Raw genomic sequence first — 13,961 nt, forward strand, 5'->3', positions numbered from 1 at the left:
CCCGCTGCATGCTGTGTGCTCTCCATCTGCGTCGAGCCGAGAGTGGGTCGACGAAGCTGGCGCACGAAGACTTCGGCGATCGCGCGCGGCGGCGAAGGTCCGAGATTGCTCGTCTGCGCGCGCCTCTTCTCCGCCCCTCGTTCGTGCACAAGCAGCAGCAGGGCGCGTTAAAAGCACTCCTTACGCAGCAGAGCTCTGCGCGCGACTCGCTCGAGCCGTCGTTGCCGCCCGCCACCTGTGTTATTACCTCCTCGCGCACCGCCTCGGCAACACCGGCGCTGTTCCCGCCACTCGACGACCCTGCGAGGCAGCTCAGCAGCGAGCCCGACGACTTTCACACTCGTCGACGATCCAGCCGCATCGGCGCAGCGCGGGGATGCACAACGCAACGGCGGCGGCGTTTGCGCCAGCCTTCGCCGCACCGCTCGCGGTCGAGCACTATCCGGCGTACCACGTCTTTCGCGACGAGCTCGTGCCGGGCATGAGCGACAAGACGCTCTCGCTCGTGCTCATCCTCGTCGTGTACTGGGTCTACTCGCTCTTCTTCGACTTCCTCGACTGGCTCAACTGGGACTGCTTCGAGCGGTACCGCATCCACGAGCCCGAGGAGGTCAAGAGCAAGAATCGCGTCACCAAGCGCGAGGTCGTCATTGCCGTCATCGTCCAGCAGGCCATCCAGACCCTCGTAGGGTGGATCTTCGTCGTCGAAGATACCCCCGACTACGTCGCTGGGCTCAACACGTGGGGTCAGCGGATTGCGCGGATAGTCATGGCGGTGGCAGGAGATCGGGCCGGGCGTGATCTTTTGTTGAAGCACGGTGTTCGGGCGACAGAGGTCGTGTACTGGTGGTTGTTGCCGGCAGTGCAGCTCGCCTTCGCAGCGTACGTGCGCAATTCGCCCATTCGGTCGAGCTCATGCTGATCTTATGTCACGCAGCTTCATCCTCGACGGTTGGCAGTACATGATGCACCGCTCGGCGCACCAGGTCACCTTCCTGTACCGCACGGTTCACAGCTGGCACCACCGCCTCTACGTCCCATACGCGTTCGGCGCGCTGTACAACCACCCGCTCGAAGGCTTCATGCTCGACACGGTCGGTACCGCGATCGCCCACGAGATAGCCGGTCTCTCCATCCGCCAAGACGTCCTCTTCTTCACCATCTCGACCTTGAAGACTGTCGACGACCACTGCGGCTTCGCCTTCCCGTGGGACCCGTTCCAGCATCTCTTCGGAAACAATGCCGACTACCACGACATCCACCGTGCGCTCCGCATCCCCACCTACCGGCCCGTCCTGCTGCTGACACATCTACTTCCCACCTATAGACCAAGTCGCAGGTCTCAAGAAGAATTACTCGCAACCTTGGTTCATCTCCTGGGAGTGCGTCCTTGCGCAATACCTCGTGCATACCGTGTATACTCACGTTCATTCTCGCAGCATCTTCTTCAACACCCGCATGACGCGAGAGGAATACAAGCTCAAGGTTGCCAAGCGGACGCAAGAAGGCGAGATCCCGCCATCCGAGGTGAACGGGCCTAATGAGCTCGCTGCCACGCCGACTAGCAAACGGCACGGCATCGCGCTGAAGGAGAAGGTCAACTAGGCGGCCTGCCTCTCCGTTCTTGGGTCTTCTGTGTACGTTTCCACTGCTCTGCATACCCCTCATCGCATCTGTACGCCCTCGCTCGTTCGGCCGTGCCCCTCGCTATACCCTCTCCCGGCTCCCCTTTAGCTCGCATTGCGCCCTCTCCTTCGCCAGCTGCAGTTCCACCTTGCGCGGCCTAATTCACAACGTCAATAATCGGTTGATCTGTTCGTGTCTTCCAGATGGAGAGCCGGGGCAATGCATGCTCTGCTCTGCGGCAGCCTTCTCAACCGTCGTACCCACGCACTCATTACTGGTAGTTTCGCTACGCCCGTTCGATGCAGTCGACTTCGTCGGCCCACTCAATCCTCGTGCTCCTGTCTCTTCCCCACTCGCTCCACTCGCGATCCGCCTCGGCGATGTCGGCGCGGTCCTGCCACCCGAGCCATGGCTCGTCGTCCTCCTCGTCAACGAGATCGAGCGCCTCGTGCTCGGCCTCGAAGCGACGCTCCGAGGCCGGCGGCGTGAAGAGGTAGTCGCGGCCCTCCCCCGGCGGGATGTCGGCGCTCGGATCGGGCGAGGCGGACGAGGCGCGCTCGTGCCGGAGGACGCCGTCGAGGGACGCGGACTGCGTCTCGTTGAGCGCAAGCACCCTTGCCTCCCATGCATCGCGCTCGACGTCGTTGTCAAACGCTGGCGGAGTCGGCGCGCCCGGATCGATATTGTCGTGACCGAGCGGATCGAGCGCAGCCTCGTCGCAGGCGGGCGAGTCGCGCACGTCCTCGTCGTCACGCCAGAGGATCGCGAGTGGAAAGCGCTGATCTATCTCGTCGGATACTGCGGCGTCGATGCCTTCGCCCGTCGGCGTCGGGTCGTAGTCGAGCGCGTGATCAGCTTCAGCGGACCAGACCTCGGGCGCAATGGTCGAGCGCCACTCCAGCTCGATGCCTTGTGCCTGACAATGATGCGCGGTCTGGTTCAGGGAGCTCTGGCGCTTCGGCAGAGGGAGGTAGCCGAGCCTGAGGCGGCGAAGCTTGAGAAGGTGCGTGACGAGCTTGCAGAGGACCTGATCTGGGTGCGTTGGGTCGGCGAGCCACTCGCACTGATGCCACGCAGAGTCCGCAAGGTCGAGAGAGACGATGTTCGGCGCCTTGTGAACGAGATCGACCAGATTTTGGAGGTCGAGCCAGATGTACTCGAGGGTGACACCGGTCAACGCCGGGAGAAAGGCAGATGAGAACAGAGGACAAAGGAAGCGCCGGTCATCGTGGCACGGCTGATGATCAGGCGGTAACCTCGGTACGTCGGGCCGGAAGATGAGTGTCTCCAGAGCTGAAGAAAAGCGTCCCCAGAGCACTTGGCCGTTAGGCGCGGGCTCGAGCAGGAGATGGCGTACTGAGTCCAGATCAAGATCGAGATAGTCGTAGCAGTCGTTCTCGTAGGACGTCAGTCGCAGCCATGGCGTAGGAACGCGGACTGGGCGGGGGGAATACGGCACTAAGTCGTAGTCGCGAAGTTCGAGCTCGTAGATACGTCGCAAGTCAAGCAGGTCGACGAGCTGCCGGAAGTTCGAAATATCGGCCTCAACCCAAGTCGCGTTCGGCCACCGCCGGGGCTGTACGGCGAGAGAGCGGAGTCGGGGGAGCTTGGCCAGCTGCTCGGGCCACCCGAATGCGAGGTCCGGGAAGATGGCGAGCGAGACAATGTTCGGCGCGTGACGCAGAACGGCGAGATACCACACTTTGGTGCCGAGATCGTCGCCGCGAAAATCAGCGACGTTGTCGATGCGCACGAGGCGGTCGAGCCGCTTGATGCACCCGCCGAGTTCGGGGCGCCGGAGGAGGCATTCGAGGAAGCGCATGCCATTTTGCCCGACTCCTCGGCTAAGAGCGCGGGTCGGGTCGTCGAAGAGGGCGCGGTGCGCCGACGGAAGGAAGCTGCGCGCGGTGAGGCACAGCGAGCATAGCGTCTCGACCGTTTCTGCGGGCTCGACAGGGTCAGCCGGGTTTCCACCGTCATTGACAACAGCGCACGATCCTCACCTTTGTCGCTGAACTCGAGCACGAACGAGCAGACGAGGTCGACGAGTTCCTCCGGGAGCGTCGACGCCAGACTCGGCCGCAGCATCGCCTTGGGCCGGATGGGCATCGTCGAGCTCTTGCACAGTTTCGATCGGTCGCTCGAGCGTGTCGGATTGTCCTGCGATGCGGCGCACAGACGGGTCAGTCGAGGCCTGAGCGTGACGAACGGAGGACTGGGGCGGACTCACCAGGGCTCGCACAGGCGTCGAGCGGACGCAGAGCTACTCGAGAAAGAGACTCAACCTTCCGTGTCGAGCCAGGAGCAAACAGTGCGCCGTCAGGAGACGGAGAAGCGGAAAGAAGCAATTCTGGCTGTCTGCTCTCGCACAGCGACATCTCGGCCAGCTCGTCGATGAGATGCGGAAGACCTACAAATAGAGTCGAGAGGAAACCGACAACAACAGGTTGCGAGATTGCAAGGGAGTGCAGAGCTGTACAGGGCGGGGACAGTCGCCAAGGCGCGAGCAGCGAGTGCAGTCGACCGTTATGACTGGTCCATCGCGTCTGCGGCCGGCGTACCACCGACAACGGGCTGTACCGCGGCGCTCATCGAGGGCGGGTCGGTCGCTTCGGCCACCGCTGCGGCCGCCGCATCTTCCCGCTTCTTGTCGAGCTCGCGCGCCGTTGCGGCATGCTGGGTACGCTTGATCTCGCGCTCGCTCGCGAGCTTCTTGATGACCTCCTCAAAGCGTTTCTGCAGCGCGGAAGGCGGCAAGTCAGCGGGCGAAGCGTGGCAGAGGATAACGAGCACGCGCACCTTGAAGATGGGGTTCGGCGCCTTGGCGAGCTCGACCTCCTTGGCAGCGATGGCGCGGTCGAGGTCGCCCATCTCCTCGGCGAGAAGCTTGAGCCTCTTGCGCGCCTCGAGCGTCTCCGCATCGACCGCCTCCTCTTCCTCCTCCTCGTCGTCATCGTCCGAGCTCCCGCCGAACAGCCCGTCGCCGTCGTCGTCGTCCGAGCCCGAGTCGTCCGTTCCGCCCGCGCCGCCCTTCCCGCTGGCCATGTTGAGGTCCTTCTCGATCTCCTTGGCAAGGTCGGAGTCGTACCCACTGCCCGCCTCGTCGCTCTCCTCCTCCTCGTCCTCCTCGTCGCCCCGCTGGCTCTCGAGGTCTTCACCAAAGACGGCAGGCGAGCTCGCGGCGCCGTCTGCGCGCGGAGTTGGCGCGCCCATCGACTCGGTCTCCTTGCGCCGTTGCGCGGCCGGGTCGTAGTCTTCGTCGTCGGACGGCACGTCATAGTCCAGCATCTCTGTGTGTCAATGAGAGCCTGGTGAGCGAAGGCAGAGAGCCGGGAGGAAGAGCGCGACCGCACCAAACTGGACCTTTTCTGCACGTGCATCCGCCTCGAGCAGCTTCTCGACTGCGATCTCGACTTGCTCGATAGTCTACAGGCGACTTCAATCAGCTTGTACACGATGCAAGCGAGGAACGCGACAGAATCTGCGTACCCTGCGATTGATGCGACGGCGGAAGCGGCGCTTGCGGACGTGCTTGAGCGGCGGCGTGATGCCGTGCGGGTAGACGAAGTCCTCGATGTCGAACACCTTGCCGCGCGTGACTTGGCTCTCGTCCTGAATCTCCTCTTCGACGAGGAGCATCTGGCTCACGTCCGCCACCTTGACCGTCTGCCCGCCGACGCCAGTCAAGCGCTGGCTCTCAAGGAGCGCAGGCAGGTCGACCAGCTTGGCGCCGTATAGCTTCTTGCCGAGATGGAAAACCGCACGGCGCGAGTCCTTGAACTTGAACCAGACATCGGGCGAGACGTCGCGGCGGTCGACCTGGTCCCTGAGCTTGCCGGCGATCTCGGGCGGCACGCGCAGGAGGAACTGCTCCTCCACGGCGAGGGGCTCGTCGGGATCCGAGTCGAGCTCGCGGTCCCACCCGACCGAGTCGACAGGGTTGGGACCGGGTGCACCGCCCTGCCCGACGCGGATGCGCAGGCGGCGCCCGCCCGCTTCTTCCTCAGCGCCGTACTCGTCGTCTGATGCACCGACATGGACGCGGCTCTTGCGTGCGCGGCGAGGGCGGCTGGCAGCGATCGTGGCCATTGCGGGAGGGGGTAGCGGCAGACGAGCGCGGAGTGCAGGCTGATGGCCCCAGTCGCGTTCCCGGGGCTAGCAGAAAGCGCCTCTCGAGCTCTTCGGAAGCGCCGCGTCTTGCGAGTGAAGCGTTTGTCGGTGGCTTTGGTCGGGAGGAGCGAGCGAACCTCTCGCTCTGCCCACCTTGCTTGCACCCTCGGGAGACCTCGAGCTGCTGCTCAAGGCTGCCTGACCCGCTACTGTCGGAGCCTGCATAGGCCTGCGGCGCTTCCCGGTCCAATCTGCCTGAGATGCATGGCTTTCCCTCCTCGAGACTGATGAAGCACATCCACTGCTTCACAGCGCCAGAATGAGGCTGTTCGACGCTGAGGCTCTCCACTTAGCTCTCGCCACCTGACAATCTCGCAGAGATCCGCTTCGCAGCCCTCGCCTCGACTTCGCCGCACCCCGCTCTTCCTCTTTTGCGATTCTCTCTCGCTTTGAACCGCCCGCCTGCAATTCTGAGACTGTCTCAAACCGCGTGTATCCCGCTCCTTACCTCTCTACGCAGTTGGGGTTGCTCCTGTGTAGCCTCGATGGCCTCGCCGCTGCACTAACAAGCGACATTTGCTGGCGGCTCTCCCCATCATGATTCAAGCTGGTCCCGGCAGTAAGTCACCTATGCTTCCTCCATCTGCGAGCGCGCATTCAGGACACCTGTTCGGCTCACCTGCGTGACGGACCCTTCCGGTATACGACACCCGCGCCGTGTACGGGCGCGTCCGCGGCCGGTCTTGCCGCGCCAAGCTGGTCGAGCGCACCAGCAAACGTGGATCTGCGCCCGAGCAACGTTGCTTTCGTGATTTTGTCTGCGAGTGCACTTTACGATGAGGCTCCAAATTCGCTGTGATCGCCCTCGCGATGGGAAAGTTGTCTTTCGCCTGTTCTCGGCCTGTCGCGACCACAAAGTTCAGCTTGTGTCGTTCGCCGTCTGATCCTTGCCGACGAAGCTTGCCACAGTGCGTGAAGCGGATTGACCCGTCGTGGCCAGGTAGACTCCCTCCCGCTACAGCGTGCGCTTCAATTGAAAATGAAGTGCGACGGAGTGAGACTTGTCGGACTTGCGGGAGCTTCACTGCCGGCACAGTACGAGCTCCCTGAGCCAGGAGGCAACGAGACGAGTCATTCGAATCATCCGCGTGGCATTCTAGGGGAGCGAAGCGGAGTCCGCCTTCCAACGGAAGTCGACGAACAGCGATCTCCCAGCACCGCCCAGCTCAACGACACCGTTGGCAGTCGTGTTTCTGCGTGTGCAGCGTCCAGAGCAGCTGCCCGGGCAGCCCGGGTGTCCGAGACAGCTTTGTCGATCACCCGTGCCTCTGCCCGCAGCGAAAGGACGGCCTCGTCCTCGTCGCCGTCCGTTCTCCCTCTGCCACCGTGGGCGCTGCCGCTGCCTGCTCGCCCCAGCGCGAGTCGCTTAGGCTCGCTCGCCACCTGGTCCGCCAACTCGAGCGAGAGCGCAGTCGCCCGCTACGCGCCTCTGCGACGTCGTCCTTCCATTTCCCCCCGCATCAGCTTATCGGCACCGCGTCGTCGCTCGCCCGCCCTTCATCGCGTCCAACTCACTTCAAAAGGCAGGACGAGCTACCGCGCCCGCAAAAATGCCCCGTCCGCCGCTCGCGTCGGCCGCGTCGGAGCCCTCCACTTCCCTCGGCGCTCCTGTCAGCTCTTCGATTGCCCCACCGGCTTCGTCGAGCACGCCTGGTTCGGCCGTCTCCACCGGCAATGGGAGTGACACAGTGTCGCAGGGGACCACGACTGCCAGACCGGCCCTTCCGAACAGCACTGTGTCCTCGCCCAGCATCGCGTTGTCCCAGTCGCCTTCTGCGGCCGGCGTCCCGTCGTCGCGCAGCGGAGAATCAGCAGGCGCCGCTGAAGAGCCTCAAGGGCCGTCAAATGCCGAGCGGCGGGCTTTTCTCGCTCTCGACGGCATCTACGACGCGCTGCCCGTCGCAGAGTCGCAATCAGCCGCATCTCGCGTCGCCGATGCCAGCGACTCGACACTGCCCACGATGCCCGGTAATGGCGGGATGGGCTTGTCCGGCGCCCAGCTGGAGGGCCCAGCGGCGTCGCAGAGCCCGGACGAGGGTCACGCGCAGTGGGTGGCGGCGCATTCTGCCCTCGGCATGACCTTCGAGGGCGTGCCGCTCATTCCGCTCGCACCCGACTACGTCCGGAGCGACGCGTCGCGCAGGACTGGACGGTGCAAGTTCTTCAATGCGCAAAAGGTGCCCGCACTTCCTCTCGTGTGTTTGACAATCGGAATCCGCAGCTCATCACCTCCCGGTCGCGCAGGGCTTCGGCTTCATTCTCGACGACAACGCTGCCGAGCTGAATAACGACGAAGGTACGGTGCTTTGCTCCAAGGACAGGCCCCTACTGACCGTAGTGACCCCGCAGTGTTTGTCCATTACACCGCCATCGCCGCTGTTCAGGGCGGTCCGCGAGGTTTCCGCTCGCTGCTCGAGGTTCGTCTCCTGCCTCAAACTCACGGCAGGTTGATGCTCACCTTATCTCTCGCAGGGAGAACCGGTAAAGCTCTCGTGACGTTCTCTTCGGTCGGCAGCCGCCTGACCTTGTCGTCCTCGCAGGTCGAGTATACCATCGCGCAAGGACCAAAGGGGTGGCAAGCACAAGACGTCACAGGCCCGAATGGTGCGCTGATCGCGCAACTCGTCGTACTCAGCGCGAGGCTGACGGTCGAAATGCAGGTGCTCCGTGCATCGGCACGCCGCCCGGAGGCGTCCCGAAGGCGCAATTGCCGCTTGGTCCAGCCTCGCCTGACACTCGTCGGCGACCCATTCTCGATGTGAAGACGGGCGTGCGGCGTGCGTCGGGTCAGTCGAGCGCATTCACGTCGCCGATGCGCTCGCGCGCGAATTCAGGCCTGTTTGGCTCGAACCCAAACTCGTCCATGAACAGCTCGCGCAGTGAGTGCCTTCATCACAGCGATGTGCTTTGGTCCATGCACTGACGAAATCTGCGTTCAGCTTCGCACTCGTCCCCGGCCTCCCGCTCGACTCACCTGCACGGCCTCAACACTTCGCCACAGACTTACCAGCCGGTCTTCTTCTACTCGCACGACCAGCTCGGCCAGAACCCGCAGTTACTCGGCAACCCATATCCCGGCATGTTCCCTCCGCCGGGCGAAGGCGGCGAGCCGGGCCGAGGACCTGCAGCAGCAGTCACACCCATCCATCCTGCCTTCTTTGCTCCGCGCGACGACGGCGCGGCGCTCATCTCGCCGGTCGACCCGCGATATTCGGGTCAAATTCCGTCGCATCTCCCTCTACCTCAGCCCGGCATCGACCCATCGGGCGCTCCTCTGCCTTACTACCCGATCTCGTCCTCTGATCCAGCCACGTCCGCTGTTCCCATGCCCATTTACCCGCCGCATCCCTCCCAGCTCGGCGCCTCACCCGGCGCTTACCCGATCTCGTCGCACTCGCCGTCCGCCCCGCCTTTCATGCCCCTTTACCCGGGTGTACCACACGCAGACGGCAGCATGCCGATCCCGATGCCCTACGGGACTGCTGCACCTCCACACATGCAAGCCGCGGCGTATATCGTTGACCCAGCGACGGGTTACCCCGTCCCGAGCGCACCGTACCACATCACCGGCGCACCTCCCCAGGCTGCTTCGGGACTCGCCGCCGGCTGGGCAGATGGCGAGCCGCCCTTCACGCCGCAAACGTACTTCAGTGAGGACGGACAGGCGCTACCCACCGCGCCCGTGCACCACGCCATGCCGACTAAGGTGGGCCCTCCAGTGCCCGGCAGCAATGTTCCGCCTCAAGAGTCTTCTTAGCTTTTTGCCCGTAACTCCTTCACATCTCTCGCCTCATCTTTCGTGGAAGTCTGGGTTCCGTAGTCGTCCCCTCTGTGCCTCGTCGTGTCCCGCTCCGCTCGACTTTCTCCCTCTGGCGTTGTATTGCTAGATCCCCTTGCGTCCCGGCACACTTGCGCTTGCTCGCCCTTACACGTCGTCTCTCGTCGGTTCTGTAACACCTTTCGCGGCTTGTGTGGCTTGCGATCATCGCGGCTGCCAAGCTGTCGGGCAACGCTTGACCTTCGCAAGTCGGGCCGGATTGCTCTCGTTCGAGAGACGGCTTTCACCCGTAATGTGCGGTACCTCGTGAGCAAATGAAACGCTTCAGTGAGTGTCGTTCTCGCCAGAGAGCGGCTCGCGGCCAACTCGCGCGGCAGTGCAAGAAATCTCGCCTTTGCGTCTGCAAGAGCAAGCTCCGGCCGCACATCTCTTACGAACGAGCAAGCCTCACAAGGCAATGCAACTGCATCAGTCAAGCTGCAGAACCTCTGTGCGCGCATCGCCCGCGTGTCTCACGGCGACGGCCTCGACGCGTCTCGTCGCGACTTTGCGCGCGCTCATCTCGTCTGCCGCCAATCCTCCCGTCGCTCGCTCGCTACCGCTTGCGCTGGTCTGCTGCACCTACCGTGTGCTTGATAGCCGTTCTCTAGTACGGCCCACCCTCTCGAAGCGCGTCTCCAGAGCCCGCCTCCTTCCTCCGTTGTCGCGTCTCTCTCCGTCGAGCACTACACTGCTTCTCGCCACGTCAACGCCGCAGAACGACCACGATGGCCGCTCTGCCGACCATTAACCTCGGCCTCGACTAGTGCGTCCACGCTCCACGCGCCCGCAAGGTCAGTCCGCTGATCCGTCACGCCGTGCAGTGAGGAGGACCTCGACCAGATCAAGTCGTTCTTGACGGGCTTCAAGACGCGTCCGGGCAAGCGGCGAGCGGTCCTCGACGATGACAACATCGATCAGGACGAGATGGACGACGGTGTCGACGCGCAGCCGCGAAAGAAGTACATGGACCAGCTCGTACGCCCTTTCCCTCGCCATTTCGCCTGTGGGTACTAGCACAGGCTGCGGATGCTCACCCTAGACCTTGTACAGCAACGTGTGGCGAATCGCGACGAGGAGCGGATAGTGATCGACCTCGAGGACTTGAAGGACGTGCGTGACCTGGCCTCTTTGCCCTTGTCGGCGCGTCAGAGGTGCTGACGTGGTACGTGCGCTGTAGGAGGGCGAGGCAGGACGGGCGCTGGTCGCTCAGATCCAGCGCAACACTCAGCGATACATCAAGCTCTTCAGCCGTGCCGTCGACGAGGTCATGCCGCAGAACACGGTCGACATCGGCCCCAAATCCGACATCCTCGATGTCATGCAGTACCACCGCAACAACAAGAATGCACAGAACGAGGAGGCGGGCCGGGCTGTCTTCCCGCCACAACTTCTCCGTCGCTAGTACGCTTTCCATCGGTTTGCCTATTTCTGTGAGCTTCGGACTGATGCGCCTCTTTCGCAGCAACCTTTACTTCCGCCCTCTCGCCAACGAGCCCGTACACGCCGTTCGTCAGGTCCGCGGCGCGCACCTCGGCAAACTCATTACCGTCCGCGGCATCGTCACGCGCGTGTCCGAGGTCAAACCCCTGCTCCAAGTCAACGCCTACACGTGCGACTCGTGCGGCGCCGAGATCTTCCAGGACGTGCAGGGCCGCAAGGTCACGCCGCTTGACGGGTGCATCAGCGAGGTCTGCCAGCAGAACCAGAGCAAGGGGCAGCTGTACATGCAGACGCGCGCGTCCAAGTTCACGCCCTTCCAGGAGTGCCGCATCCAGGAGATGGTGCGTTGGATGGATCACCCTACTCGCATCAGTCCAAAGAGCATTAGCGGAACTAACGCAATCCGTCGATGCGCAGGCGGACCAGGTCCCGGTTGGTCACATCCCGCGGACGATGGTCGTGCACCTTTACGGCAACCAGACGCGCTCCGTTTCGCCAGGCGATGTCGTCAACATCAGTGGCATCTTCCTTCCGATCCCGTACGAGGGCCTCAAAGCCCTCCGTATGGGTCTCCTCACCGACTCGTACCTCGAGGCGCACCACATCCAGCAGCTCAAGAAGCAGTACGAGTCGATGCAGCTTACGCCCGAGATCACACGCGAGATCGAGGAGATCAAGGCCGTGCCCGGTCTCTTCACCCGTCTCGCATCGAGCATCGCGCCCGAGATCTTCGGTCACGAGGACGTCAAGCGCGCGCTCCTGCTTCTTCTCGTCGGCGGTGTCACCAAGTCGGTCGGCGACGGCATGAAGATCCGTGGCGACATCAACATCTGCCTGATGGGCGACCCCGGTGTGGCCAAGTCGCAGCTCCTCAAGTACATCGCCAAGGTCGCGCCTCGCGGTGTCTACACGACCGGTCGCGGTTCGTCCGGCGTCGGTCTCACGGCTGCCGTCCTGCGTGACCCGGTGACCGACGAGTTTGTCCTCGGTGCGTCCGCTCTCGTATCTACGGTCGTGGAGGCAAGGTCACTCACATCTATCCTTGCAGAGGGCGGCGCTCTCGTTCTTGCGGACAACGGTATCGCGTGCATTGACGAATTTGACAAGATGGACGAGTCGGACAGGACGGCGATTCACGAGGTCATGGTGGGTCTCCTCAGCCCGTGCGCGCCCCTAATTCCGCGTGCGACAAGCTGACCCATCGCCTCGCAGGAACAACAAACGATCTCAATCTCCAAGGCGGGCATCACGACGACGCTCAACGCCCGCACCTCGATTCTCGCCGCTGCCAACCCGCTCTATGGCCGATACAACCCCAAGATTTCGCCCGTCGACAACATCAACCTTCCTGCTGCCCTCCTCTCCCGTTTCGACCTCCTCTTCCTCATCCTCGACACGCCGACGCGCGACGACGACGAGCGCCTCGCGCAGCACGTCACCTACGTCCACATGAACCGTGAGGCGCCGCCTCTCGCGCTCGACCCCATTTCGCCGACTGTCCTGCGGCACTACATCGCGCTTGCACGCCAGGTTCGGCCTGTCGTTCCGAAGCATGTCGCCGACAAGGTCGTGTCCGAGTACGTCGGCCTTCGTCGTCGGCAAAAGCAGGAGGACGAGCGCCAGCAGCACTTTACCTACACCTCGGCACGTACGCTCCTCGGCGTGCTGCGCGTCGCACAGGCCTGTGCACGGCTGCGCTTCTCGCCCGAGGTCGACGAGGACGACGTCAAGGAGGCGCTGCGCCTCATGGAGGCGTCCAAGGCGAGTCTGCACGAGCACGAGGGCGGCCGCGACGACTTTGTCGACAAGTCGTCCCGCTCGCGCGTGTATGCGCTCTTCAAGGCGATGCTCGCCGACGCGATGGACGACGAGATGGACGTCGACGACGAGGAGGCCGAGACGATCCGCATGGCTGATCTTAAGGAGCGCGCATTTGCCGCCGGCATCTCGGCAGAAGACCTTGAGGATGGCGTCAACGCCTACTCAGAATTGGGCGTCTTCACTGTCAGTGCCGACGGCCAGACGCTCTCGCTCGCTTAGTTGTACTTCCTTGCGTAGTCCTATACCCTTGCTCTCTTGCTGTCTTCCCCGGTTCTCTCGCTGTATTTTAGGTGCATGACAGAGTTTGCCTTTCGCGAGCATGACATTCGCGCTAGTGCCAGTACCCAGCTACCTCGCCATGGGAACGAATCGAGCCTGTTTCGTCGAAACCTTGCCGAGCGACTCAGCGGTGATGGCCTGGGTGGTGAGGCCAGTCTCGATGCCGAGCGCGCTCTGTATACGAGGGGCAGTGTGAGCGCTCAGATTTCTTACCGGAACAAGGCGAAAGCGTGCCTGCATGATGTCCTGCAGGCCTTGCAGGAGCGTTTCTATCCAGCGATGGAAGTTCGGCGAGTGAAGGCTCTCGCGCCCTTGAACACCCGCGGCAGTGTGCGCGAGCAAGTACTCGACAAACGACTGGGCGTGTGATCGCAGCGCGAGAAATCGCCGGAGGCGATCCTGGTCGTCTTCGTTGCGCGCCGCACAAACTGCACGCAAATGCGACACTAGCGATGGCTGTTGCTTCGTCTTGCGCAATATTGCGTACAGAAGGCACGCTACGATCAAGCGTGCCTTGACGCATACGGATGAGTCGGCTGCTGCGACGAAGGTGGTGACTTGCGCGAGGAGGTCGACGATGGCGAGCTCGTGAGTCGCAAAGCAGAGCTCCATGCTGTCTCGACTACCCGGCGCACGGAAGTTGTCCTTCGTGAGGAACAGTGGAGCGTGATGCGTTGCCCAGCTTGCTCGGAGGCGACGAAGACTGACGCGGTAGTCGACCTTGAGTGACCGCCCGGCGCTACAGACGGGCGTAATGGTCAGCACCGCGACACACAGCGTGCACAGACAAGGACTGACCCGCTGA

The 13,961-nt window shown here is 63.1% G+C and overlaps 5 protein-coding genes across 5 annotated transcripts; 3 read left to right on the forward strand and 2 right to left on the reverse strand.

Moving 5' to 3' along the window:
• Nucleotides 1-376: 376 nt before the first annotated feature.
• SUR2 (sphingosine hydroxylase) lies at nucleotides 377-1,605 on the forward strand (the record flags this gene model as incomplete). Its single annotated transcript, XM_076646509.1, has 4 exons — nucleotides 377-882; nucleotides 938-1,263; nucleotides 1,328-1,382; nucleotides 1,440-1,605. The coding sequence occupies 4 exons, from the start codon at nucleotides 377-379 to the stop codon at nucleotides 1,603-1,605; spliced, it is 1,053 nt and encodes a 350-aa protein (XP_076507751.1).
• A 307-nt stretch (nucleotides 1,606-1,912) lies between these two features.
• On the reverse strand, nucleotides 1,913-3,735 carry JCM10292_007421 (uncharacterized protein; the record flags this gene model as incomplete). Its single annotated transcript, XM_076646510.1, has 2 exons — nucleotides 1,913-3,567; nucleotides 3,630-3,735. The coding sequence occupies 2 exons, from the start codon at nucleotides 3,733-3,735 to the stop codon at nucleotides 1,913-1,915; spliced, it is 1,761 nt and encodes a 586-aa protein (XP_076507752.1).
• A 417-nt stretch (nucleotides 3,736-4,152) lies between these two features.
• JCM10292_007422 (transcription initiation factor TFIID subunit 7 family protein) lies at nucleotides 4,153-5,715 on the reverse strand (the record flags this gene model as incomplete). The annotated part of the gene is made up of 4 exons (XM_076646511.1): nucleotides 4,153-4,362; nucleotides 4,426-4,916; nucleotides 4,980-5,052; nucleotides 5,116-5,715. The coding sequence occupies 4 exons, from the start codon at nucleotides 5,713-5,715 to the stop codon at nucleotides 4,153-4,155; spliced, it is 1,374 nt and encodes a 457-aa protein (XP_076507753.1).
• Nucleotides 5,716-7,346: 1,631 nt separating this feature from the next.
• JCM10292_007423 (uncharacterized protein) lies at nucleotides 7,347-9,553 on the forward strand (the record flags this gene model as incomplete). The annotated part of the gene is made up of 6 exons (XM_076646512.1): nucleotides 7,347-7,973; nucleotides 8,041-8,092; nucleotides 8,146-8,213; nucleotides 8,337-8,400; nucleotides 8,457-8,675; nucleotides 8,736-9,553. The coding sequence occupies 6 exons, from the start codon at nucleotides 7,347-7,349 to the stop codon at nucleotides 9,551-9,553; spliced, it is 1,848 nt and encodes a 615-aa protein (XP_076507754.1).
• Nucleotides 9,554-10,341: 788 nt separating this feature from the next.
• Nucleotides 10,342-13,096, forward strand: MCM7 (DNA replication licensing factor MCM7; the record flags this gene model as incomplete). Its single annotated transcript, XM_076646513.1, has 8 exons — nucleotides 10,342-10,379; nucleotides 10,438-10,591; nucleotides 10,667-10,726; nucleotides 10,794-11,017; nucleotides 11,079-11,397; nucleotides 11,474-12,044; nucleotides 12,105-12,202; nucleotides 12,269-13,096. 8 exons carry the CDS (start codon nucleotides 10,342-10,344, stop codon nucleotides 13,094-13,096), a joined length of 2,292 nt encoding a protein of 763 aa, XP_076507755.1.
• Nucleotides 13,097-13,961: the final 865 nt, after the last annotated feature.

The sequence above is a fragment of the Rhodotorula paludigena genome, assembly GCF_050403205.1.
Source record: "Rhodotorula paludigena JCM10292 DNA, Rt_paludigena_JCM10292v1_ctg5, whole genome shotgun sequence".
NCBI classification, from domain to species: Eukaryota; Fungi; Basidiomycota; class Microbotryomycetes; order Sporidiobolales; family Sporidiobolaceae; genus Rhodotorula; species Rhodotorula paludigena.